We start from the raw sequence: 26340 nt of genomic DNA on the forward strand, positions 1-26340 counted from the left end.
AGCCCAATGGATACAATCTATATACACGCTGATCTTCCCTGGATTATCTCTTCATCTCTCAGCTTCCCCGGCGACCCCTCTTCACTGGAGGGGGCGACCTCGACAAGCTATCACTGTACCTCCTCCGCTTCGCCGGGACGGGGCTTGGAGACCTCCTCCTCGGCGCCCTCGAATCCACCGAGTCTGTCCTGCCACGGGCGGCACGTCGTGGCGGCGCCGGGCTTGGGGACCTCGAATATGAATCTTTCCGAGGCGGTGGTGGAGAGGGGCTCTTGGGCTTGGCAGCCCTGCGAGGTGGCGGGGACCGAGAGTCATATGACGGCGACCGGCTATCCGGCCTCCTCCTCCTAGGAGCACTACTCAGAGAAGAGCTATTCCTCTGCCTCGGCTTCTCGCGGGGGTTGACACTAGGACTGCGCCGGCGACCACGCGGCGGGGGGCTGACTGAGCGAGAATCGTCCCTGCGCCGCCTGGGTGGGCTGGGCGATCGGCTGTAGGAGCTGTACGAGGCGCTGCGAGCCCTTCGTGGCGGGGGAGATCGGGAGAGGCTGTCGTCTCGACGGCGGGCGACCCGTCTTGGGGGACTAGCCGAGTACGAGTCGCTCCGCCCACGTTTGCGAGGAGGCGATCGAGAGTAGGACCTTGATCGGGACGAGGAGGAGCGTGACCTCTGTCGACCCCGAGGTGAGGCCGATCGCGAATATGACCGTCCGCGATCGATGGCCCTGCGGGGAGTGCGGGAGCGAGAGCGGGATGAGTACGATGACCCCGTGTAGGAGGAGTAGCTCGACACAGACTCCGAGTCGGAGTGGTCCGCTGCCGCCGGTGCGGGCAAGGCAGGCTTGGGCATATTCTGGAGATACTCTCGCATCTCCTCGGTGAGAGCACCCATGCCGATGCTCGTGAAGTAGTTGATGGAGAATCGGATGTTTCGGGGGTTGTCCCTGGGGAAGAGGCCCTCGAGGCTTGGGCGTAGAACCTCGTCGGTCATCCGCACCTTCAACTTGGCCATGCCAATCTCCTCGGCGATTTGCTGGAACAGGATCTTGATGAAGATACGGCTGCTCGACGTCGTCTCGTCCTCGTTCAGGTGGATCACCGAGAGGCAGTGCCACCCAAGAGCATCCACACCGAACATATGCCCGAAAAGCATGGCAATGTTGCGCAGCTTGTTGTTCTCGTACCGATGGATCGTGTCGTAGTACTTGGCAAACGCCTGCTCAAAGAGATCGCACCAGAGGCGGTTGATCTTGGCAAATCGCTCGCCGATCAAGCCGAAGAACTTGGTGTAAGTCTTCTCCTGAGAGCAACATTCGACAATCATGGAGGGCAGCTCGGGCTCTTGACCAGCTGGTAGATTGATCTTCATGAGCTTGTGCACAGCTTCCTCAGGGTCGGCGCTGGACATGATAGTGAGGTAGATTGTCCTCCGTAGGTTGACCAGGTCGGCGTTGGACTGATCCTTGATCTCCATGGCCTTTTGTTCCTCCTCTTCCTCCTCATCCTCAGAGCTCTCGTCCTCGTCGTCATCGTCATCATCATCATAGTCGCTACCCTCGCCCAGAATCTCGGCCTTGAGTTTCTTGTATGCCTCCTCATGCTCCTCCCACTCGGCATCGTACTTGAAGATATTCAAGCCGTCCTGCACATCAACCTCGCCGTCCAGCTCGACGCGGTGGGTGATTTGATCCTCTTCCTCCACCAGATCAAGCTCCTCTTTGATGGCAGGATTGTCCTTGAACTTGTCCTTACGGACCTGGAAAAGGACCTCAATCATGTACTGCGTCCGCTTGTCGATATCGGCCTCGTGGAGGATATTTCGGAACTGGTCAAAGACAACCATCGCGATGGACGGCTGCATCTCCTCCAGGTACTGCCCCACCTCGCGACAGAAACCCACGGCAATCTCAACGCTGTCGTCGGTCGGCTTGTGAAGGAGAAGCAGGAGAATCTGACCAGCCAGCATTTCGTGCTGCACCTGCTGGTTGATCAGGTGGGCGAGGAACGTGGTCGAGGAGAGGCACACGGCCTTGTCGTTGCGGCGAAAGCCCTTGCGGAACTGCATGATAAGGCGCTTGATGAGCAGCTCGCCCACCTGGGGCAGCTTCGTGTTGACGATGGCAGCCATGGCGGCATAGATGGGGGTGAAGGGCAAACTCGCGGCCTGGGCCTTCATGATGGAGCGGCAGAATAGCCCTCGACCGCGAACTAGATTCTCACTAAACAGCTCTGGGACGATGTACTTGATGTTGGCCGTGTTGACTTTGTTGATGAGGCCGTTGATGCTCTTCTTGAGGGCCTCCCAGGCCATGCGCTGGTACTCCTTGCTCGTCTTGTCGGTGATCTGCGACTGCAGGGCGCGCAGGCGCGCGGGCGGGATGTACGTGCCGCCAGAGCGCATGTTGAGCAGCTTCTCGTACTCAGCCTTGGCTATTGCCTGCTTCTCCTCCTCCGTCTTGACGGGGGCGGGAGAGCGCGCCCGTGGAGGGTTAGGTCGGTACGAGTCGCCGCCATCGCGTGGAGGTCTCCCCTCGCGACGAGGGATGTCGACCTCGGCCGACGCCATCGCTTTATTGAAGACCAATGTTGCTTCCGAGACTCGATGGCGACACCGATCAGCTGTCGAAACGGGGGATGAGCGTCGTGGCAGAGTTTGGGGATGAGGTGATGGTGGTTCGCGGCGGAGTGCGTGACCCATTGAGAGATGGTCGTCGACTGGAATGCAAACAAAAAATCTGGTGCACGGACCATCTTAGACTCCAGCCACACTCAAGCGCCACAGTCCCATCAACTTGGTTACGTACCTTGCTTACAGATGCACCAGTTCAAGGTGACATTGCTACCAAATTCTATGATGATCCAAGCTGGAAAGGGTAAAAAAAGAATTCTTTAGAATCTATTCATACAGCTCTCAGGAGTTAGCTTCTCGGTGCTACAGGCAAACCGTGGAAGTCGTCCCGCTGACTAAGCCCCACACCCCCCATGCCCCTGGAGAAGCGCGTCACCCAACCTTGACGCGCCTGAGCGAGCTGTCCACAGGTGGTTCCTGGCGCTGGGGGCAGTTTTGGACAGCAAGCATCATCATCCACCTCCCCCCTCACACAACCACCAAACTCCTGGACAGTCCCAACAAGAATCTATCGGTCGCCAGCAACATCGAATCCGGGTCGCAAGAGAACTCCGCCGCCTCTCCAACAATGGTCTTTGTCCTCCCCCCCCCTTCGCCCTGGCCCCCAAAAGTGCGCCTTCACAAGTGACACACGACTAACACCCAGCTCCTCTCTCCAGTTCGACAAACTCGTCGGCCTCGCCATGCTCGTGGCCGCCTCCACCGTCTTCCTCTACTACACCATCTGGACCCTTCTGATGGTTCGTCTTCCCTCCCCCGCTCTTCCACCCTCCCCTCTCCCCCCCTTCCGCCCAAAATTATAACTCAAAAAGCTGACGCAACCGCCTTCTCTCCCCCCACCTGCAGCCCTTCGTCGACGACGACCATCCGCTCCAGAACTTCTTCCCTCCCCGCGTCTGGGCCATCCGCATCCCCGTCATCCTCATCCTCCTCGGCTCCGCTGTCGTTGGCTCCTTCCTCGGCGTTGTCATGATCCGCAGCAACCGCAAGAAGGCCGCAAAGGCCAAGGCCGCGGCCAAGAAGAAGGCGTAAAAGGGGGAAGGGACAGTGAAAAAGCCAAAACGTTTTCCGCCCCCAGAACTCGTGGGGGGTTGGAGAACAGCCTGGGGGAGTGTACTTCTCTTGTACATAATGGATCTGGGGCATCTGGGGGTCGCATCTTGCAAGCATTGCCGAGGCAGTCACCAAAAACAAACATATTTATTAATTGGACCTGGCCCGCTGCTGGTGAGTAGATAATACAAAGCACGCCGTTCGTATTCAGAGACATTCACGCCGGCAGGCAAGAGCCATTTGGAATTAGGTGTCCGACTTCTATTCAGTGAGGTACGAGTGCCTGACGAGGATATATCACAACTACCTACTGCCCAGAAAAGAGTGTTCCTCTGCTTGCACCATCCAACCCTGTCCCAAAGAGCTTCGGGAGGATGAGGTTCATGCGCCCAAAGGGCAACAAAAATCATAGTGTAGGGCGTTGCCTATCGTATTCAATGTTGCAATGCTTGCCAAACTCCACCCAGAAAGTCAGTTGACGAAGAAGACTTGACCATGAACATCGGGAGTAAAGCAATGCAAATCAGAAAGCACCTAGCCATCTTCACTGAACTCAGTACCCCAAACCACGATGTCCTCATTAGACTCGTTGATCGGCAAAGTCGAGAACCTCGCAGTCGTCTTCAAAGAACCCGTCCCCGTCAGGGTCGCCGTGGCGCGCACTCCGTCGCTTCCTGGTCGTGACGACAATCTGCTCCTGGTCTCCGTACTGCATCACACGCTCCATCGCCGACGGAGGTAGAGCCTGGTCACAGAACCCTTCTTCATCTTCATCCAAGGCTGGAAGAAGTCCCAGATCTAGCTTGTCGACTGGGATGCCTTGCCCGAAAGCCCAGGCAGGGGATATCGCCGACTCTCTGTCGATGGATTCCGGATGATGCTTCTGCTTCTTCTTCTTTGACGAGGCCCTGTCCTCCAGATTGATGTCTGCCGTCATGGCCAAGAGCGAATCCAACCGAGTGGACGGCGCTTCATTGGCATACTCGCAGAGCGTGATGCGCTTGTCGGTATGGAATGGTTGATATGGTGCGCTCGATTCTATCTCCGCCTGAGGGATAGCAGCTCCCATGCTCAGGTCAACGGACGGAGGTTTCTGTCGAGCTTGATTCAGAGTCAGAGTGTTTGCTCCTGCCTCCATATCACGATCAGTGAGATCGAGGACTTCCTCCTGAGCGCCATGATCAACGATTTGTCGAATGGCTGGAGCGACCATGTCGTCCGGCAAGGATGGCACCTTAATGTCCTTATACCTGGTGGGACGGGAAGTACGCTTTGACTGAACAGAGCTTCGCCGAGTCTTGTTCGGGAAGATGCGTATAAGACCGTTGCCAAGGGTATATAGGCTCTGAGACTTGTGGCCCCTGACCCATTTCACGCACGATGCTTGCGGAAGCGAGGTGCTCATGGGCAAAGAGACACGGTTCTCTCCAGCATGGCGGAACTGGTTGATTGCTGTCCCCGTCTTTCCGAGAGAGCTGCTGATACCAGCGGCAATAACTCTGCCTCCATGCGCTGCCGAACCTTTGAGGGTGTTCGGGTTGCCGGTCGGCATGTTAGCGCTGACCCGTCGCGATCTGGAGACAAATGGTTTTGCGGCTTGGTACGCAGCTCCAAACGCGCCAGTGGCAATGGACACGGCAGAAGACGTCGTCTCGGTTGTCTCGGGCGCCTTTTCCTTGGGAGGCTGGCGGCGGCGTGGCGGAGGCCACATGAAGGCGCTGAATGGCATCTCGAGCAAGTGCACAGTACCTCTCTCGGTAACCATGGCGAGGCGCTCGCCATGTGGTTCTGCCCACGAGACATCAACAATACGCGCCACCGTCATACGCGAGAACTGAGCAATCTGTCGCACCAGGGGACCAGAGCTCTCATTGGGGGAGACTGTGGCCTGCAGAGGGGAGGGCTTGGTATGATGAATACGCAACAGATCCCAAATATTCTGTACGTCGCCCTTGCTGCTTGCAGTGAAGAGTGCGAGCGACGACGGGGAAAAGGAGAGGAAGCTGCATCCCTGAGGTGGCATAAAACTGGTGATCGGGTTGACCGTTGTCGACGTTGCCAAAGCCTCCGCATCCACGATAGAGACCAGCCCAGGCTCCTTAGGCGCAGGCCGGCCAGGCGAACCATGGGTCGGCGGAAACTGGTTTGGGGGCGGCGGCGAGCGAGCTGGTGGCTGCGGTTGCGGGCTGGGTGACTTGTTCCAGTACGAATGCCAGGCCTGCAAACCCTGCTGCCCAACCCACTTTGCGCTGGAAATCAATTCCTGGGTTGTCTCGCGCATGATCTTGTTCACGAAGCTATCCGAAATCAAATCGACCGACGATGTAGCCACAGGTAGGTGTGGAGGCGTCACGCTCGACACACCAGGGGCTCGTCCGAGAATTGGCACGGGTACATGGGCCCCGAGAGCAATCTGCAATGATGGTGTCGAAGGGCAGTAGGCTATCCAACGTCCGTTGAGGGCGAATACTGGTGTCGAATTGCTGGGCCGAGGAGACTTGGCAGAGGAGTGCGTCTTATCCCCTTCCTCTGACAAATCCCCGCGGTGGCTGTGCTGCAGGCATGTCCACAACTTGCCGACGCAAGCAAAGATGTGCGAGTTCTGAGCTTCCAGGAGTTGGAGGAATACCCAGCATTCACCGGTTATACCAGAGCAAACGACAATGGTGCCAGAATCCGCCTGAATGCTGAAGGCTCCAGTTGGGGCCGGCGGCGTAAAGGCTGGGCTTGTCAGGGCTATGGCAGCGCTGATGGGGATCTTGGGGCCCGAGAGAAGTGTGTCGATCAACTTGTTCGTCTTCAGGGAGTACACCTGAACAGAGGTCTGATATGCATCGGCCTCTGAGTGTCGTCCCTGGTAGCCTTCCGGCTGCCCAAAAGCCGGCCGGGGGCTCGCGGCACCATCAAACCTCGGGCTGGCATCGGCACTCTGATCACCTGTGTCCGGAGCTCGAGCTGGCAAAACTGGGCCGTGAAGGACAACGGCCACGAGTGGGAAGATGCCGAGCTTATCGCCAGTGACGGTCCATGGGAGGAATTTTGCGTGAACCACGCCACCGTGTAGACCCTTGAGGCCACCCAAGGGCTCAAGCCCTTTCTTGCTGACGGCGTAGACGTCCAGGCCACCCTCGTAGCCCGCAATAACCACATTATCAGAGACACCGGGGCTGTCGGGGGAGGATGGCATCCGGTCAAAGCCAAAGTAGTATCCTCGCTCACCCGCCTTCATACCGGAATGCGGTGCAAGAACCAGGTCGAGATCCGGAGCACCATAAAAGTGCGACTGCGGCTGATGGGGGAGGGGCGGTTGAGTGCCGGGTCGGGCTTGGGACATGTGCGAGTGGAGAGAGCTCCGACGGAACCTGCTAGCCGGCGAGGCCTTGGGGAGGGAGTCGGGATACTGATAGTGCTGCTCCATCTGGAAGCTAAGGGGTCGTCGCACGTTGTTGGGCGGGGAAGGCGAGGCAGGAGACGGGCTCATGTAAGCACGTTGAGCTGCCCAGCCGTGATGCAGACGGCCGGAGGCGTCCTCGTAGGAAGAAGGCTGGGTTGGGGGAGAATCGCCCATCAAGCTGACGAGGTTGCCCGGAGAACCAGCCAGACCGCTTGCGCGGGCCCATTCGTTTGTCATGCTGGGAGCTGTGCTTGCTGAGACCGATGCGTTGGATAGAGCATCCAGCATAGGGGACGGGGCGAGATGGACATTGTCAGACACCGAGGGCTTGATGTCGGGAGTGTTGATGGGAGGTGTAGACTCGGTGGAGGTCGGGTGGCTCTTGCCCGGGGAGTTATTGCTGCTGTTGTTGGCGTTGGTGTTGTTGCCGCTACCCCTGGGTGGATGGTCAGCCACGGTCAGCCATATTGCCCTTGGGGACCGTGTTAGTCACGCGGGGCAACACTCACGAGAACTTGCCAGCAGCCTGTTTGGTCACCGCTGCAGCGATGCCGCCGCTTTCTTTGGCATTTTTCTTGTCCTTCTCTGCGATTCCCGAGTCAGCTGCAAGGTGGCGGGTGCTGGGCGGCGTCCGTTGAAATTATCATAGTATTACTAGATACTGGGGAAGAGGGTATTGCGCGCTCCGACAGCGGGCAGTCGCCTGGCGTCGCGGGGCAAGAGACGAGGGGGACACAACGTACTAGGCATTCAAGTGGTATTGCCCAAAGAGGCGGATGGAGCAGCTTCCCACTCCAGAATAGGCTTGTGCTGCCGCAGAACGGCCAGCTGCGACGCGAGGGTCGACGGATCGAGATGACGCAGCGTTGGGAGGTGTATGCTCGTCGGCTTCTAACGCTGCTCTGCTATGTATGTACGTGCGTGTCGGCGGCGGGACTTGGGACACGGCTCGGTTAGGTACACGGTCCTGTCGAGTTGGTAAAGAAATAGGGGCACAGGGACTGTAGCCGCCACGGATCTATTCAAAACGAGAAACTAGAGAGACGAATAATATATAAATAAAAAGGAAAAGACGCTTGGATAGATGCTTGTAATCGGTCGTGGGAGTATATGCGTAGGTGATGATGGAACAAGGAGGCCGAGGGGTACTGGGCGAGAACTGGGGCCGAAGGGGGGGCAGCTCCATGATCTCCCATCAGCCAGCGGCCAGCAGCCAGCAGCGCTGGGTACTTACCCCTACGGTACAGTGAGCATGCGCTATTAGAGTGGGCTCGGAGTCACGCTGCACGCCTGGCAGTCTGGGCAGTGGCCAGGCTGGGTGCGGGGCAGCTCCAGCCTTCCAGAGGGGGAACATCGCGCAGCGGGTCCATGGCAGGGGGAACCACAGGCGCGCCAACCTCACTGATTCATCTGATTCATTGATAGCGCAGCACGGCAACTGATAAGGCAAGGTACGCGCTCCCTGATAGCCCTGAGCTCGCTGGCCCCATCACACTGATCCCAGGCCACGGCGCACCTTGTCTCGCCGTCCAGTCTCACACATGGCATCATGCATGCGCGTCTCGCCAACGAACCTCTCCGCCGTGGACGCACCGAACCTTGAGTGAGGGGCTGAGCCTGAAGTAACCGCCCTGCCCGGCCTGACTGGCTGGATGACGCTGGGCCCGTCCATGACTCCACGCCGCGATCAAATGATGTCGTTGGATCCCCCCCGTGCAAGAAGCAGATGCAAGAGCCAGACGCCACATCGGCATCTACTGGAGCACCCGTGACGTTGCGTCAGCTGAGCAACCATGTCGTAATAGTGCTCAGTGCTCCGGACGGGTTTCTCCCCTCGGGCTGCTTTGAGACTTCCGTCAGCGTTCTAATACAGCCTTCGCTGAGTCGCCCCCCAATCTGGCTGGGATGCCACCCCTTATGGTTAACACTATTGAGGGCATCGGTGAGCTCGGTATAACCACGCCACAAGACGCCTAGGTGGCTAGCACGGTGGCTTGCACAGACTCGCCCGCTTTCAGATCAAGACCGCGGACGTTGCAATAAGCTTTGGTTGAGGCAACGGTGTACAGAGGATGACGTCGTAATCCCGGATTCTACTGTCACCCACTGCCACGTTGAATACCTGACGTAGAGCCCAGCCATCGCCACACAGCCAACGGAGCCCGGATATTCCCTTGCCAGCATCCCTATTCTATCAAAAGGAATCGAGTCTCATCGCATAGATCATGACAAGCGTTGTACGAGTAGGAGGGGGTTATTTCCCCCAGTATCCGCACCACGACAGCCTCCCTGATCCCGAGATCCGGACATTCATCACCAACTTCTACCACGCCTCCGACCTGCCAGGCTCCAACGAGCTGTGGATCAGCTACTTCACCAAAGACGCGCATGTAATCATGGGCAGTGACACAGGCCACGGGGAGCAAGGTAAGCAGCCCCCCCAACAGAGAGCTTTAGTTAGCGTCCGTGCCCCCCCAGGATACTCAATCCGTGATCGTGTGTATAGAGATCCGGGAGCTGCGCCAACGCATGTGGTCATCTGTCCGCGAAAGGAAGCATACCGTGACCAAGGTTTTCCCCGCGCTCTTCCGCGAGCCTGCGGTGGAAGACGGAAGAGAATGCGAGCTGATGCTGTTTGGGGAGGTGGGTCTGACGACCAAGGACGACAAGGCCACCGTTGTACCCTGGGCAGGTCATGCCGTTGTCAGAAAGGAGGCTGAGGGAGAGAGGGAAGGATGGAAGTTCTCCCGGTATCAAGTCTGGCTGCAAAATGCCTGATATTTCCACACTGTTCGCAATATTAATAAGAGTATGTGGAGGGCCCAAGTTATGCCTGGTCATGTCTGTGTTGCTCGAGGCGTGGATATTAATATTACATCGCACTAATATCAACGGACACCCATCAGGGGCAGGCAAGCACAAGGGTATCGAATTACAAGAACATGGCTCATGCTGAACCTCGCTGCGCCAAGGGCCCCTCGAGTAGTACTTGACCTGGAAAGAAAAAGTCAAATCCATATGCCTTATGAGTACAATGTCCGTCCGTCAACTCCGCTCCGTCGCCAGGCCCCTGAACTCCTGGCATCCACAATCAGTAACATTACCACCTACTTCCTAACTCCGCGTGCATTCACCTCCCCCTTCTCCCCAATCTTGAGCAACCTGCGGCAATCAGGGCAGTACCACTTGGTTGTCCTAGCAGGGATTTTGTCCAAACCAACGCATTCCAGATGAAACCACTCTTGCTTACAGTTCTGCTTGTAGGTTAGCTGCGCGTTCTTCTTGTTGGCGAGAGTTCTGATTGAGACGGAATCTGAGGTTTTCTTACGTCGATGTTGTCGCACTGGATCATGGTGCCAAAGCTGACACGATTGCAGAGGCAGTACCGGGGCTCGTCGGGATCAATCGGGTTCCCCTCGTCGTCTACCTCCTCCATTTCAGCCTCGGCGGACTGATCCTTTTCCCTCCTAGTGTCGCGTGCCTTCTTTCTCGGCGCTGCCTTTCGCTTTCCTACGGCGGCGCTGCCCCCACTGCTAGTGGTGCTAACAATGCCGGGAGCAGGACGCTTGGTTCGTCGGCTTGGAGGGCGCACCTCGGGAGCAGGAGTGTTACGCGCTGTACTAGTGCGGCGTGGCCTCTCATTTGCTAGAGACGGCTGCGGTTCCTGGCTCCATGTCTTACCTCGGGAACCAGGTCGTCGTGTGGAAGAGGATTCCGCGGCTGGTGTAGTCGTAGCTGGGTTCGGCCCACGAGACAATGACCGTCGGCCAGTGTCCTGTTCAACCGATTGCTGATTAGGATCTGATGCCTCCGTCTGCGGGTTTGTGCGTTTAGCGGCGTCACCGCGCGTCTCGCGCTTAGTGGACTCTCGTGCTGGCAACTCTCGCGTCGGCGGTAGGATAGGCGTCGTAGACGTTCGCCCCTCTGACCTGGGGACAGGGACCGGAGTCTCTGTGGCCGGCGGCTTGATGGGGACTGATGTTGTCACCGTCTGGCTGTTCGCAGTAGCAGCATTTGGGGTTGGTGACTTAGCCACCCGGACACTGCCCGAGCTGGTCGAGCTCTGTAGCGGCAAGGGGACCGGGACCGGGGTCTCAGTGCGTGTGGTTGATGTATTTCCTCGCGGAGTGACTTGAGCTCGAGACGTAGAGGCTTCAATCCTAGCAACGCTGTTCTGACCAAGTTTGCCAAGCTGGGGTGGGGGAACTGGTGTCTCCGTCTTGGCTCGCTTGATCCGTGGTCGAGCCGACGGTGTCTCATCTCCCTCCGGAGCCTCGCTCCCCCTTTCGCCCTCCAAGTCTCTCTTGCGCTTCGGATTGGATCGGGAGCCATTCCGAACTTTGGCCGGCTTGGGGGCTTCTTGGGTATCGTCCGAAGGGCTGCCAGATGCACCACCAGAGCCCCCCAAGAAGAGCTTTGCCGCCGCAGCCGTCTTTCTTGCCGACTCTTCCGCTTCTTCAGCAGCCAGTTTTGCTAGGGCCTCCCTTTTGAGCTTCTTCGCCTCATTGAGTTTCATGCCACGATTACTTGTGGGTACTTCCTCCGCAGCCACAGAATCGGCACTAATAGCACCCGCGGGAAGCTGCTGCGCCCCGGAGCCATCGTCGGCGACCAGGGCAGGTACTACAGCCTCGAATGTCTTCCCTTCCTCCTCTGCCTTCTTCTTGGCTTCCTTGAAATCCTCGGGGCCGCGACCTAGGGTTCTAAGCTCTCGAGCAACCATGGTCTCGCTTGGTGTCCAAGTAGCGTTCTTCTTCATGCGCTTCCGCAGCTTTGCCAGCTCGTATTCCGTGAGCTGGAGCCATGGCGCGTCCGGGCTGCCAATGACAGCATTCTCAGGAGGCGGTCTCAGCAGCGCGGCTGCATGGGCTGCGATCTCCTCAGCACTCGGAGCAGTTGTCTGTTGTGCAGGGCGGGTCGCCCGGCTAGCCGATTTGGGAGTCTTGCTGCTCGCGACAAGCTTGATTCGAGGCGTTGGCGCTGGGGTCCTGCGGCCAGCAGCAGGGATATCGTCCTCGTCTTCCGAGCTGTCATCGCTGCCGTCGGTGAAGGTGTCATATTCAATATCGTATGGTGCCAAAACCTCCCCGGGGACTGTGATTTTAGGTATCCGTGGTTTCCTTCTCTGCCCTCCCTCCCTGCTAGCCTTTGCTGTCAACTTGCGGGTGGCCTGTGGCGACCTGGGGGCGACCGGGCTCTTTTGTTGCTCTTCCTCGGTGGGGTAGTTGTCCATCATCGTCTGTAGTTTCGATAGGAGAAGCTTGGCCTTGTTGTAGTGTCTGTGAACACTCTCGGACATCCTTACTGCCTCGGCATGGGCAAAGACGCGGGAGCTGACTGCCTGACTCAGCTGTTCCGAGATGTCGGCTCGAAGCCGGACCGGCGAAGGGCGTTCATTAGAGGGTAAGCTTGGGAGCATTCCCCATTGTTTGGTCAGATCGTGAACGTGCGAGGATGCGTCGGCGTAGGTTCGGTCGAGATTCCCAATCAGGGCGAGCGAGCGCATCGTGTCGGATGGCAGGTATTCGGTGAAGTCGAGGAAGTCAGTGACGGTCGTCTGCGCATCAGGGTCGGGGCGTGGTTCCTCGCTGTCGGACGTGTCTGCGCCTGACGGATCTTTCAGAGAGACCGTGCCGGCATCTTTCTGGGCCGCATCCTCCATCTTGGTATCGCCCCCTCCGTCCACCATGTGCGCAGGCATCTTGGGAGTCGTGGTCGATGGGGTGCACGCGTTGACCAGCAGCGTGTCTGCTAACAATAATTGAATGGGCGATCCCGTAGCTCAGCCTCTGGCTGGTGGGCTGCCATTTGTTGGCCTCAGCTAGAGGGATGAGCGTGCGGGACTGGCTGATGATGGTCTCTCTCCAAAGATGAGTCGCGTCGTTGTCAACCTTGGTCCAAGGCGTCAAGGCGGGTCGCGAATGGAGCGCAACTTCCAGGTTGGGGTTGTGGCTTGGTGCCCCAGGGATGGCCCGTGCGCCTGCCTCAGGTTCACCATCACCCACCGCCGAGTTGCTCTTCCCGAACCAAAAGTTCCCAGCCCATTTACATAAGCCCCCAGAAGGTGCTACGGAGACAGATACCTGGTACTTGGTATTTCTTCCAATTTTCTGGTCTTCTCCCGCCTTGTTTCCTTTCTTCTCCTTCTTCTCATTCACCTCCTGTCGTTCTTCTGCCTGCTTTCATCCTCATTGCATCAGACGGCGCGCTCGGAAGACACCTGGTATTATTGGGTCTTTCAGCCCTAGAACCTCATTCAATTTATGGCAACCCTCTTCCACCACTCACCGTCCGTCGATCCAGTCCCGGTCCAGCTCCAAGACCAACTCAGCCCAGAGCTGGACGCTCCTGTCGGACATTTTATCAGCCTTGCCCTGAGACTCGGCATTTGTCCCTGGCGCATCGGTTAACAATGGACCCCCGACGTCAGCAGACGTCTTACATCAAGAGAACATTACCTCTTATGCATATGCACCAACGATGATACCCATCAAGTTCACTGCACCCCACCACCCGCAAATGAGTATTCACTAGGAATTTCAAAGAGCTTCTAGGGGCTTGGATATTCCCTGCCCTCGGATTCTTGGGAACCAAAAGGTAGAAGAAGACGACTTGTGAAATAAGATTAGGTGAGTGACTGATGCAGGTCTAGGTATCATCCGCCAAAAAATAAAAACGCCTTCTGTGCCTCACTCAATCTTCAGCCCCCGATTCACTTCTCCGTGTAATGGAGTTGTGAAAGCTATGCCTACCATTCAAATGATAGACTCGACTCCTGGGCAAGTTACCAGTCCCAGTCGGCCTCCTGGTCTCGCCTCAGTTTTGCCCCAGCTACCTCCTCCGATTCATCTACCTGGTAACTCGACTCTGCACCTATGAGGGTCAAAGAGCCGTACACAACCAGGCGTCGACACCTCCTGAGAAAAAATCAGTATCAACATTCACTGATCATGTGTAGGGTACCTACAGGTGGCCGTTGATGCTCAAGTTGCCATATATCTCGAGCTCGGTACCTTCTAGGGAGCCTACAACCCTCAACTTCCCATAACCTTTGATCTTATCTCTGCTTTCCGTGTCAGCAAGACGCTACCTGGGATCATGTGGAGTGGCTGACCTTGCCACAAGGCGGCCGTTGACATCAATGTTGCCGTACGCCTTGATCCTGCCACTAGGATTCTGTCAGCAACCACCGGCCACCGTGGCTAGGGTTTTGTGCTCACTCGCTGTTGAGGCTGCCATTGATATTGATAGCGCCGTATGCGTCAATTTTGTCTTTCACCGCAAAGTCCCCATCAAATTTGATGCTTCCGCCGGACTTGATGGAGCCGGCAATCTCGAGAGGTCCTTGAAGATCAAGGCCTTCTTCACTCTTGATACTCCTCGATCTCTGAAGGGTCGGCCGCTGTGACCCTGTGCCTGGGCCAACGGTATAGTGGTACGGGGAAGAAGACATGGTGCCCGTACTCACAGTCGATGCCGAAGTGTCGACGTGCAGAGTTTTGTCTGCCTCAGCGGTATTCGACATACTTGATTCTGGGCGGTGTGTTGCCTTTGGTCCGGTGTCCATGGTTGCTGATGGAAAGACCATGCTCATCTTATATATGCAGCCAGATGCCACTTCCCACACACGGCAGGCAGTCAAAGAAGGGTCTCAGGTCTCTCGGGTCCTAGGGGCAGCTGGCTGGATACAAAGGCATCCTCAAATGGTACCACGGCGGGAGAAGACACAAGATTCGAAGCCAGACGGGCCTACTGGAATCCGGCTGTCCTTACATGCGCACGCCAAAGGTCAACGAGGATGGGCGAGTGCGCCAAGCGGGCTCCCCGTTTAGAAACGCAAAGGCGATGCAGCTGAGATCCTGGGGCTGCTGGGCTGTGGGCTGTGGTTTACCTGTCCTTCGTCCGAGTTTGATGGCTCGGGTCATCGATGCCCGGGTGAGGATGTATCATAAATTCATAGTACACGCGTCTCAGAGGGGACAGATGACAGGGTCAGCACTCAGCGGGGAGAGACCCAGCTCACAGGCACAGGCAAGGCGGACGGGGTGGGGGACCCTGCAGTTCTGGCAGTCGGCACACGGGACCGGGGGCTAGAAGACGGTCGATGCGCCGGTGTGGTGTACCGTGTACGGGCTTCAGTCGAGGGGCTCTGCGGGTATGCTGCGCCGAGGTGAGGCGACCTGTACGGATATGCTGAGGTGTTTCGTCGTTTCTTTGTTGGGGAGGAGACACGCACGGTCGAAGCCAGGGCCATATGCGAATGGTCGGAACTCTCCAGGTCCACGTTCTGGGAGGGACCGAGGAGACTGCGGCACAAGCGTTAAAACCAACGGTGGTGGTGGCCCAGGGTTACATGTTCCTTGGAGGATTAGGCTAAGCCGGCTTTCGACAAGGCCTGCAGCGGAGTCTTGCACGTACGCCAAGGTCCAGAATGCCCAGCCATCAGGGAGCCATGCAGGACGATCTGCTTCGCTAGGCTGCTTCACGTTAAGCCACTGGTGGAACACCAGCTCCAGTTTTTCATTCCAGAGCCCAGCTTGGTCGCACTGCGCGCACGCACGGGAAGAAGAACAAGTCTGGAAGCAATTGTTAATGCCAGGCGGGCACACCGCACACCGCCGCCAATATCTGTGCTGTTTTGTGCCTTTGAAAGCAATATCCAACCCTGCTGACCATGTTTCTGCTTATTAGCTGACTAGTCACCGTCGCAGTGTCGTTTCACATCAGCTGCTAGCCTGATGGTCAAGGGGGAATCCCTTGCCCGCGGGGTCGGAGTTCGCCACCAGGTCCCCGGATGTCGCACGTATTATCAATTTATCGCACGCACAACCAGGAATCCATCGAGTGCATCAACCCATGGACCATGACCATGTCAACTCCTACTCGTACTCGCAGTCTCACTGGTCCTGAATCCTCCCAATATCATTACTATCACACAGTACCTGCAGCCTGACAAGGCCATGCAAGCCCCGAGAGTGTACCCGCATCCGCGCTACTGATAGTAATCACTTCTTAACAAGTTCGGATACTCGTACTCGTAGGCATCAAGTGACATGGCTATCGTAACGGCGCCATCTCGCTTCCATGTGGTTCTACGTAATTTCGAACCAATTGGGGCCAGCGCATCGCACCCAATCATGGGGGCCGTTTCTCGCTATTGGAATGCTACATTGGACGGAGTATTCCGTGCCTGTACAGGAAAGGACTGGCATTGTTGCCAGCTCTCGCACAAGATTAACAGCACTCGGCCTCTCGCGCCGACCATCCCTCCTGATTAGTTTTTACGTACTAAGTACAGAGTACATGGCAATAGTATTAAGGGCTTCTCGGCCGGCAAGTATTGTAATACAGAGCAATCTGCCGCGGGCACCCGCCGTTGCGGCGGGAGCATCGTCTGTCTGACTTGTGATTCGTAGGACGGCCCGGTATTTTATTGAATAACTTTAAACTGGCTGATAAATCCGCCACGTGGGCGCGTGGAGAAGAGCAGGGAGTTTCCTTGGTGCCTGATGTGCACATTCGAGGAGCTCTGGACTTCGGCCCCTTGGGCATGAAAATCAACTAACCCATCGGGACAGCTCAGCCAAAGTATCCGCGTAATTGTTTTTTTCTTAGCTCTTATGGCCAGGACACTGGAAGATCAGGAGCTTGACGAGATTCGCCAATCGCACGAATTAATATTTGCTGTATTACTACTACTAATAGATAGTCTTCTGGATCGGCCACCATCCGTCATCCTCCCAGTCGACAAGGGCCTTTAATTTGACCGTCCTGTGAAACAAGACGTTTCTTAGCGCAGGGTACGGATACCAGGGATGACAATACGTACTCGTAGGGTGACCAAATCTGGAGCCGCTCAGGAGCATCCATGACGACGATCGAGTACAGATACTGCTAGTAGTATCCGTAGTAATAATAGTAATACAAAGCCCCGTCCTAGTCTCTCATTACGGCACGGCGGGCGGAGAGTGGCTGGTGAACTGGTGAACCGGTGAACCAGTGAATCAACTGGCAATCCATATAATCGTACGGCCGCAGATCCCGCCATTCATTAGTGCAAAGTGGCAATTCGTTGGAAGCGCCAATGAAATCCGGGGGATGAGCTGCTGTCATCTCTTCTCGACTGCGTTAGTATGTAGTTTGTAATCCACATTATTCCCCCAATATTGCTTCTCTTGTTGTGGTGATATATAATCCAGCCACCATCTCCCCTGATAAGTGCGTGGGTTAGATCCAGCCATAGCGCATGGATGGCCCCATGGGGACTTCGGACAGATGACATATCAAACCAGATGTACAATTGAATTGTATGAAATCAATTCAAGGGGGATTTAGTCCAATGATACATAAGGAGTACTCGTACACCGTGTATTAGTACAGAATTTCTTATTTTGACTACATAAGGCATTTTGAATCCATCTGGTAACCAAGGTACAGCGCATTATGTGACGCCAACCATTTTCCGACGCCCTTGGCCGTAAGTTCCTTTCCCTCCCCCCTCCCCCTTGTTATTAAACCTCTTGCGTTACCCAAACATGTTTCGGCAATGCCGGGAACACGGGAGCGTTCTTGGCGGCGCAAGCCGGAGGCACCGCCTAATACCACGCCCAGCAGGGCTGAATATACTCTTGGCAGGTCTGCTGCCGGCGCCATCAGATCCCACCGACGAATGCCAGCCCCAGCCCTGACAGCAGGGCGGCCGATGCCCAGACGGCAGCGTAAGCAGCCGCACCCGCGGGTTCGATTCCGAAGATGGTCATGGTACATGCGAGGTAGGTGTTGATGCACGTCACCAAGACGACCACGGCCGTGCGACGCACAATAACCCTCGTCTTGGCCGTGTACCCAAGAAAGTTCCAAGCCACCGTCTCGCGGAGCGTAGCAGTGGCGGGGTCGAACTCGTCAATCTTGTCGTCCTCGGCAGCCTTGCCCGTTGTGGCAAATGGCGCGTAGATGAGCAGGCTCGCGGCGGCGCCGAACTGCAGCGTCAGGGGGAGGATGGCCGCGTAGGAAGCTCTATAGGCAGGCTCAAGGGTGGGGATGCCGGCGAAGTACATGACCATGACGCGCGGGAGTAGGAAGCGCAGGGAGAGGACGACGATAACCGAGTAGATGACGGTGGCCAGGGTGCCGGTGTAGAGCTGCATGCCCCAGCTGGCAAGCTCGCGGTTGTAGACCTTGGCCGATGGGGTGTGCACGGCGGACAGGGGGCGCAGGAGGTAGAAGGGCGCGGCGGCGGAGAGGATATCGATGGCCAAAGCCAGCCTAGCCGTGAGGGGGGTGAGGCCGTAGAAGGCGCTGAGGAGGTATAGCTAGAGCGGTGTTAGCATCAGACCGGATGCGCCTGGCTTACAGGGTGATGTAGATGTGCTCACCGAAGGTCCATGGGACAAGAGATCCAGAGCGGCAACATCCAGGCTGTCCAGATCTCCAAACCAACCCACGCCGAGCTCTGTCAGTCTCCAGCCAGCCAGGATGGCCACCTCGCCCCAGGTATCCTGGCTGCGACTGACAGACGCCAGCTCGCCCTTAGTTACGGCACCCAGGAGGCTGTACCCCATACTCGCCATGCTGAAGCTCAGGATCGAGAGGAGCGGGAACTGCGCCCACCTGGGGAGCTTCGGGCGCGTCGGCGCCACCGGGGGCTCGTCTTTCTTCACAACTGCCTCCTCCTTAGCCTGTTTCTTCTCCTTCGGTTTCACCTGTCGCTTCTCCTTGGGAGACTTGGTCTCCACCGCAGACTCCTCAGTCGACTCGTCGGCCTTTGCGCTCGCAGCCGACGCCCTCTTAGAGGCTCTGGTGGTCGTGGGCGTGCTGTCCGTCTGCTTGGCGGATTCGGCCCTTGCGGCCCGTCGCAACGTCGGCATCGTGTCGAAAAAAGTGCGGTGATTATGGGATCGAATGGGTATGGGCAAAGAAAAGGCGAACGTGGAAAGAACGCGCGCCCGAGGTGCAGCCTGGAAGTATACGTTTGGCAAAGAGCAAAAAAAAGAGGTGGAAGAAAATGGCGAGGTTATGGGTCTTGTTGTGTTTGTGTTTATGGCAGCGTCATAACAACCTGGAAGCAGCCCAATGCGGTTAGGGCCAATGGAGCTACCTAGGGCGGGGCACTCGGCCAGCTACAGCCTACAGGGGAGGAAGGTAGTGTGATATCATGCATCGCTATTGCACAGATAAATGTTCAGTTCTCTCATGTTGATGCCTGCATTGTAGTAATACTGGTAGGCTCTGGATACAGATGTTTCGGGAAGCCACTATATCACACATAGACTTCATATGAACTTAACATTGGTATCTTTATTCAGCTCTTTTCCCACAACTGGAACTCATACTTGGTGCCGGCCTCTTCCTGCCCTCCCTCGGCAATCTCCTCGCCCGTCCACGCCTCCAGCTCCACCCGCGGCTTCCTCGCCCAGCCATCCGCCTTGCCGCCCGTGAGGTCCAGCGGGAAGAAGGTGTCGCACTCAAAGTTGCGCTCGATGCTCGTGAGGAGCACGCGGCGGGCCTCCGGGAGGCGCAGGGCAGCCTCGTAGATCTGGGCTCCGCCCATGACGAAGATACGCGGCACGGCGCGAGCCTGGGCGTACTGCATGGCCTGCTCGAGCGACGACACCTTGATAGGCTCGGTGATTGGTGCTGTCGGCGACGGGGTGCCGGTGGCGGAGCGGGTGATGATGATATTGAGGCGGTCCTTGAGCGGACGGAACTTGGCCGGGATCGAGTCCCACGTTTTGCGACCCATAATGACGGCGTTGAAGGCCCCTGGGGCGGCCTTGGAGAGTTCAGTTTTCCATGACGCGCATGGTGGAAACTTCCGGTCCCATTGAACATGAGGACGACGTACCTGTGGTGGGGGTCGCGTCGTGACGCGTGCGAAATATTGCATCTCTTTGCGCAGACCCTTCCAGGGCATCGAGCCGTTGAGCCCAATGCCCATATTCCGCGTCGCAGCGACAATCAGTGTCAGCTCTACAGGCTGCATTTTATCTTGCTAAATTAATCTTGTGGGGGTGAGTGTCAGTGGATTGAAAAAGTGCAAGTGAGAGCGGATACAGCCACCAGAAGTTGAAACTTGAGGTTGGGCGGCGATGGTGGGGATCTGGCAGGGGTATTAAGGGCGCTCAGCCTTGCGTCCCTGTCAACGGCCCTGTCACCACGCGGACGTGCACAATGATCAGATCACCTGAAAATCAACGTGTTAAATTTATGCGCGTGATGGGGGTAATAAAACGCGACGGTCTACTATTAGTAGCTAACTAGATGCTATAATACTATATCGTCGCTGCGTATAATAATCATTGCTGTTGATGACGGCAACGAGGGCGATCAGTGGGGCGCGTACGGAGTAGAGGGGCCGGTGACGTCCAGTGTCGCTAGGGAAACATAACTCCCCCTCAACTTGTCAACTTACAACTGAAGTTACATTACACAAAGCTCTAGCCTTAGGGTACATAAAAGCCTTCTCTTCCTCTCCATTGTGGGACAGGTGCCTCCTTTCCGCTGCCGTCGCCAAAAACAAAACAAAAACACGCGTCATTTCTTCTCACTCGGTCCCAAAGGCCCATCAAGCACCTGGGAAGCCCTGAAGCTTCGCCCTTTCTGTCTTCTGCCAGATCTCCTGGTCTCGTTGCGGTGATGCGGTTTTCATCACTTGAGCATGTCTCCTTTCCAAATCATCAGTCAGCCCTTGCGCGAGAACTCACTCCACCCGACGAACTCGGTGGCCCTGATGTGGCTGGCGCCATCGGAAGGTCTACCCGATGCCTAGGTATATGAGCCATATGCAAGCGCCCTTACTGCCACGTTCTTGTTTGAGCCATTATCTGGCATACTTGGCTTCATTATTTCGTTGATTGATTTATTTGTTTATTTGTTTGGCGGGTGTTCGCTCGACGCTCGTCCAAATCCTCACTTTAACCTCGTGGCGATGCAATCGCGCCCCGACCAAGGTCCTCACAAGTCGCGAGGCCTGGCCACAGCGGGCCCTCCACTCTTCGGTGCCAAGGATTGTCGGCGGAGCAAACCACCTCATACAGTGTGGTCAGTGTGATCATACAAAAGAGACGGCCGATCCATCCTTCCGAGTTCCAAATGCGATATAGGCTTCAACACCGCACCTAATCTGTCCGACTCCGGGCCATGCGGGCCATACGCCGTCGATCACGCTCGCCTTGCGTTGCGTTGCTGTTAGGGTCGAGGGTCATTCCTCCATGCTTCCAAACACCCCGTCGTCGTCCTCGTCGCTGCGACCCCGAGGTTGCATATCAAAATCATCGTCGTCGACACCCGAGTCCCCGTGGTCGCTCATCTTCACGTCCTCGCTACCCCGACGCATATCTCCCCGAGTGAAGCTCTCCGGCTGCCGGCTGGGGAAGCTGTTGATAAATCCCGGGTTGCCCAAAGAGTTGGCCTGGTCGAGATACTGGGCGGGCACCGGAGGCACCGGCGGTGCGTCTGCCAACATGACTGTCCCGTTGCCGTTGTTGCTGCCAAAGCTGCAGCTGAGGAGCTCGACAGCAGCGGCAAGATCGCGATCGTCCTGGTTAGTAGCATTCATGCCAGACGAGGTCGGGCGAGGGTCGCTGGGCTGCCGCGAGTGTCCAAAGCCGTTCCCGTGTGGCAGGCTCCCGGGCGCGAGAAAGGGAGCTGACTGGTAGCTGCGGGAGAAGCCGCCGATGCTCCCGTGCCGGAACGGTCGGCTGCCCATCCGAATCCCCTCGGACATGGGCGGCGGGGTGGTGTCGGCGGAGCTCAGACGCTCCACCTGCTCCGAGTACCCGGAGGCGGCGGGCGAGGCCGACTCGGGGTCGCTGGAGAAGTCCTTGGCCGAGTCGGGCGGCGTCATCGCATTGTCCTTGGGCTTGTCATTCATAGCGACCAGGACCGAGGCCGCCTCGAGCAGCTGGACCTGCTGGTGCTTCGAAATGAGCAGCTTTGAGGTTAGGGACCACTCGGGAGTATGCTCCCATCTATCCAGCGAAGTCAACAAATCTGTTCAAAGAGAGGTGCCTTCATCCCACGCTGGCTAGGATACTGTGCCCCAAACGCAAGTGCAGAGGGCTGACGGGTGGCGGGAGGGAGACCAACAAGTGTTTTGTCAAGCAACTACTATGCTTGTATCCCTTGCCGCACTTCTCACACCGGAGTTCGACCCGGCTGCTCTTCTTGCCCTCCTTAGTCAGGGGCTGGCCATCGCTGGCACGCCTGACGCGGGCCTTCTGGTCCTTGCTCGCCCCATCATCCGCCGACATATCGTTCGCATCGTCGATGGCGCTGCCGCTCATCTCCCGCTTCACGTCGGCCATTCCCTTGTTGGGGAGGCTTGACGGTGGAGATGGCAGACTGCCCACCAGCCCTGCTCGCCCAACGGATGCCCTAGAAACCGTGTTTCGACGACAGGAAGGGTTCGCAATCGGGACGGCGGCCGTCTTATCACCGTCGCGGAGCGCCGCCGTGAGCGCCGCCATGTTGGCGTTGGGCCCGTTGACCGACTTGCGCCGGGTTACCCGGTGGTTCGGGTTGAGGGAGCTGGTGAGCAGCGAGTGGGAGGAGTGGGAGTTGTTGCGAGCATGGGATTGGCGGCCAGGCAACCCCGTTGTGGAGGGATTGGAGAGCGATGGCCGGTGCGTCAATGGCCGAGCCGTCTGGGTCATATCCTATGATAACGGACAAGGTCAGCATGATGAACGGTCAGAGTGAGCTGGCCCGGAGGGCCGGGTAGAGGCGGCCGAAATGGTTTTCAGCGTGATCAAAGTTGCGTGGCACTTCAAGCCCGGCAGCCCGTGGCGTCGTCGGGACCAGACATACTCTTGAGGAAGCCATTGTGGCAGGATGGGCGCGCGTGGCGGGGTTAGCTCAACGACAGACCGACGTCCGTCGTAGAGCAGCAATGCCGTCAGAGGCAGCGAAGCTAATTCAAAGAAGCAAGTTGGGGTTTGTGAGGAGCCACGGATATAGGAGAGGGAGGAGATGAGGTTGAGGAAGCAACAATTTGGGACACGCCAACAAAGGGAAGGGAAATAATATTTTGGAGGAGAAGGAGCGTTCGGAGCCAGACCTAAAGGTGAGGTGTGTGTGTGCGAGAGGTACCAGTTGCGGGGGGGTGCGAACGTAGAGGGAACCAGTCCACCAGGTAGCCCCATCAGGACGGACCAGCAGTAGGCGCATACTGGGCAGGTTTACAGGGCAGGATGGTGCTGAGGCCGAGCCAGCCAGGCCAACCTTAGGTGAGGGGGGTACATCGCCGATGCGTGCGTCGGCCCCGATGACCCAGGTACCTGCGTCCCCGTGTTCCTTGCCCGGTGGCTCCCAGGATGCACCGTGACTTGGTGGTGTGGTACATGTGGCTCAGGTGAGAGGCATTGCGCCTCCATCCACCCGCTGGACGATGGAACGCCTCGTCATTGTCAGCGGCGCGTGGCGTGCTGCTGCTGCTCCATGGCATCCGTCGCCTCTCGCCTCCCTCTAGCTGGCGCCCAATGCCCAATGCCGCCGGATTGAGAGTTCTGCCCGCTATGTTTGTAGCGCTTGTCCCCAATGGCCCCCGATTGCCGACGGCCTCTACGAATATTATTGTAACAGGATGCCGTGGTTCATTTCCCGTCTCCCACCTCGGGATACGTACGAGTACATGGACACCCAGATTGGCAACGCTGAGCAGAAGGGTGGGGGAAGACAAAGGAGGAGGGATGTGGATTATTGGCCCGCTGACACTCCCCCCCGGCTGATCATCAGGTCAAGCGACGTGGTGGACTTGACTGGAGGTAGCCTGGCAGATAGCGTGAGGGCGAGCGAGGCCGTGATTGAGGGAGGGGAAGGGGGGGCCGGGAGGGCGTGGCCGGAGAGACGGGTACAAAGGACGCTGCTGGCCCGAGAACCTGGAAGTGCCTAGCGACGCTGGGCGAGTTGGAATGCCATGGAAGAAACCAAGTGCTCAGTGCTCTGGGAACGGATCATGGGGGCTGAGCAGCAGGAGCACTGACAATGCCGATTGTGTCTCAATGCAGCTGATCCTTTGCGTGGTCAGGGCAAAGCATAAAAAACTATATTTTTCTACGAACAGCTTGCACAAACTTTTATTCACTATTGACAAAGGTGTCCTCGTACGTTGGACGTTGGCTGAACGCCCACGTTGCAACGGGCCATTGATGCAATTGGACTCCCCGCCGAAGCTTCCAGACTGCTGCAATGTCGGCCCATTCGCGCTGTCAATATTGAACGCGCAACCACACACCCAAATTATGTGAGCGACAGTCACAATGAGTTAAAAAAAAAAAAAAAAAAAAAACCCCCCAGGAGGCAATTGTCTGTTGTCATCGAGATGCCAATTAGCTCACATGAGCAAGTGGACGGCAGTCTTACCCAGTGGCGCCCGTCTCGGTCTGTTAATGGAGCAGAGGAGTCAGCCCAACAACCCGCCGACTCCAGTGAGCTACACTACTACTTAGTAGTGTAGTACGGAGTAATAGATCATCTGGAGAGTCGATTCAATGTGGGGGAAACAATAAATAGCAGTGTGATATGTTGCACTAAGTCAGTCTTTATTGTCACGGAGTTTTTTTGCCCTCGCATCGCGATTCATCTACGGAGCACCGTGTACGTACGTCCTCACTCGTCTTACGAGTACAAAGACGGCCGTTGACAAAGTTTAGGGCTCTGTACAACTCGACCCATGCACTGAATGGACGACGTCCCGTTCAGCTGGTCCGAGGTCGTGTTCCTGAGCTCCCTCGCCTTCCCCGAAATCAATTGTTGCGACAAGGCGGCCAATGGCATTTCAACCCCGTCGATGCCCTAAAGCCCCAACCCTAAATGCCAGAGAACTCCGCCAAACGACATACACGGTACACACCCCCAGTGCTACTACGAGAACTGCACAGGATGACTGCCAATGCCCTTATACCGCTGCCATCGGGATCCGAGCAGTCTATCGGCCGTCAAGATGCTGTCTCCACCTGTCTAATCCCGCGGGACCCGTATATTGTACGAGATGCCCGCATATTCGACCCCGCGAATACGCCGCTCCGCGGCCGAGGCTGGGCGCGCGTCCAAGCGTCTCCGCGCCTGTTGGTGGCGAGGGGTACAAATAGGATTTAGAAAAAGGTGGGATGTTGAGACAGATGGGATTTCATAATCCCCCCCGAACTGGCTAGCGATATTATTATTTCCTCCATCCTTTTTTTTTTGTGCGCGGAGCCGCTGATGGTCTGGTCAAGCGTCGAACTCACCCGCCACCTTATCGCGAGGTGCCTCGGGCTCGCACGACTCATGGCTGGAACGCGAATGACGACAACGGCCAAAGCTGGAAGCCGGGAAAAGGCCCCCCCCGGTACCGGACCCGTCCTATGACTGGACCAATGCCGTTAATGCCCCGGGAGGCCCCAGCCCTGACATAATAATGCCTCTACCCTGGAATCAAGTCGCAGTCATATGTATGTATGCGTAATAACTGCCAGGTGTTCCGATCTGAAACGGCAGTTCCCAGCATTTGCCTGGTTGACGGATTCATGCCATTATCGATGACACAGACGCTCGCAGGGAAATTTGACCAACAAGCTGGATTCCTGCGCCAGGTACCGACCCAGTCGACCTGTTTCAACCAGCCTAAACCCGCTTTGTATCGCTGCAGGGGTGTCCTTATCAAAGCAGTACCTACCTTAATGTATCCTTCTCCTCCACGCCAACTGAGCTCCGAGGACCGAGTACAGTCAGAGAGGGTGGGAGGGAGACACCGTCTGGTGAGGCCTGGACTGTGAGGGATGACAACTTCTGCCCCAATTGAGACGAGCCCTCCGTATCACGAGGTGTACCATGCGTAGTACCGTACCTTATTACTCTATAATATTTTATTCCTTACTAGCGAAGGTATTTCGCCACGACAGCTCCGTCACCGTGTCTCGTTGGTGCGCGAAAGCACACGCCACACTGACCTGTGCCAGACCGAATGCCGCTGTCATTCTGATCCGTCGCCGAGCCACGCCAGTGCTATCGCAGATGGGGCTGGCTTGTTGAGGCTTTCCAGGGCCTGTTCTTCCCCGCGATTGAGGACGGACGGCTCCAATGGCCGACCCCCCTTTTTCCCTTCCAACGGTGGGTGTTCCCCAATCGCTTTCCGGCGGGTAATAAAGACCCAGTTGGACGAGGGGGCGCCGCTCTAGCATGGAGAGGTCATGTGTTGCTGTCTTGTGTGTGCGCTCTTTCGGGGTGGTGCTGCAAGGTACTACTTTGTGCCATGTCGACTGATTTGTCGTGAGAGTGAGGGGGT

At 57.0% G+C, this 26340-nt stretch overlaps 9 protein-coding genes across 9 annotated transcripts; 2 read left to right on the plus strand and 7 right to left on the minus strand.

Moving 5' to 3' along the window:
• Window positions 1-58: 58 nt before the first annotated feature.
• Window positions 59-2566, minus strand: CWC22 (U2-type spliceosomal complex subunit CWC22; the record flags this gene model as incomplete). Its single annotated transcript, XM_083190823.1, has 1 exon — window positions 59-2566. One exon carries the CDS (start codon window positions 2564-2566, stop codon window positions 59-61), a length of 2508 nt encoding a protein of 835 aa, XP_083054682.1.
• Window positions 2567-3197: 631 nt separating this feature from the next.
• On the plus strand, window positions 3198-3661 carry dpm2 (dolichol phosphate-mannose biosynthesis regulatory proteins DPM2; the record flags this gene model as incomplete). The annotated part of the gene is made up of 3 exons (XM_083190824.1): window positions 3198-3239; window positions 3289-3369; window positions 3476-3661. The coding sequence occupies 3 exons, from the start codon at window positions 3198-3200 to the stop codon at window positions 3659-3661; spliced, it is 309 nt and encodes a 102-aa protein (XP_083054683.1).
• Window positions 3662-4262: 601 nt separating this feature from the next.
• On the minus strand, window positions 4263-7826 carry ACO1O0_001338 (uncharacterized protein; the record flags this gene model as incomplete). Its single annotated transcript, XM_083190825.1, has 3 exons — window positions 4263-7512; window positions 7586-7679; window positions 7820-7826. The coding sequence occupies 3 exons, from the start codon at window positions 7824-7826 to the stop codon at window positions 4263-4265; spliced, it is 3351 nt and encodes a 1116-aa protein (XP_083054684.1).
• Window positions 7827-9301: 1475 nt separating this feature from the next.
• Window positions 9302-9854, plus strand: ACO1O0_001339 (uncharacterized protein; the record flags this gene model as incomplete). The annotated part of the gene is made up of 2 exons (XM_083190826.1): window positions 9302-9503; window positions 9583-9854. The coding sequence occupies 2 exons, from the start codon at window positions 9302-9304 to the stop codon at window positions 9852-9854; spliced, it is 474 nt and encodes a 157-aa protein (XP_083054685.1).
• A 393-nt stretch (window positions 9855-10247) lies between these two features.
• ACO1O0_001340 (uncharacterized protein) lies at window positions 10248-12777 on the minus strand (the record flags this gene model as incomplete). Its single annotated transcript, XM_083190827.1, has 2 exons — window positions 10248-10271; window positions 10405-12777. 2 exons carry the CDS (start codon window positions 12775-12777, stop codon window positions 10248-10250), a joined length of 2397 nt encoding a protein of 798 aa, XP_083054686.1.
• A 1083-nt stretch (window positions 12778-13860) lies between these two features.
• Window positions 13861-14529, minus strand: ACO1O0_001341 (uncharacterized protein; the record flags this gene model as incomplete). The annotated part of the gene is made up of 4 exons (XM_083190828.1): window positions 13861-13993; window positions 14044-14139; window positions 14191-14244; window positions 14297-14529. 4 exons carry the CDS (start codon window positions 14527-14529, stop codon window positions 13861-13863), a joined length of 516 nt encoding a protein of 171 aa, XP_083054687.1.
• Window positions 14530-17728: 3199 nt separating this feature from the next.
• ACO1O0_001342 (uncharacterized protein) lies at window positions 17729-18943 on the minus strand (the record flags this gene model as incomplete). Its single annotated transcript, XM_083190829.1, has 2 exons — window positions 17729-18388; window positions 18452-18943. The coding sequence occupies 2 exons, from the start codon at window positions 18941-18943 to the stop codon at window positions 17729-17731; spliced, it is 1152 nt and encodes a 383-aa protein (XP_083054688.1).
• Window positions 18944-19377: 434 nt separating this feature from the next.
• Window positions 19378-20058, minus strand: ACO1O0_001343 (dihydrofolate reductase; the record flags this gene model as incomplete). The annotated part of the gene is made up of 2 exons (XM_083190830.1): window positions 19378-19848; window positions 19921-20058. 2 exons carry the CDS (start codon window positions 20056-20058, stop codon window positions 19378-19380), a joined length of 609 nt encoding a protein of 202 aa, XP_083054689.1.
• A 1218-nt stretch (window positions 20059-21276) lies between these two features.
• On the minus strand, window positions 21277-22898 carry ACO1O0_001344 (uncharacterized protein; the record flags this gene model as incomplete). Its single annotated transcript, XM_083190831.1, has 3 exons — window positions 21277-22067; window positions 22186-22732; window positions 22884-22898. The coding sequence occupies 3 exons, from the start codon at window positions 22896-22898 to the stop codon at window positions 21277-21279; spliced, it is 1353 nt and encodes a 450-aa protein (XP_083054690.1).
• Window positions 22899-26340: the final 3442 nt, after the last annotated feature.

The sequence above is a fragment of the Amphichorda felina genome (genome assembly GCF_050947745.1).
Source record: "Amphichorda felina strain 45539 chromosome Unknown scaffold_1, whole genome shotgun sequence".
Lineage (NCBI taxonomy): Eukaryota > Fungi > Ascomycota > Sordariomycetes > Hypocreales > Bionectriaceae > Amphichorda > Amphichorda felina.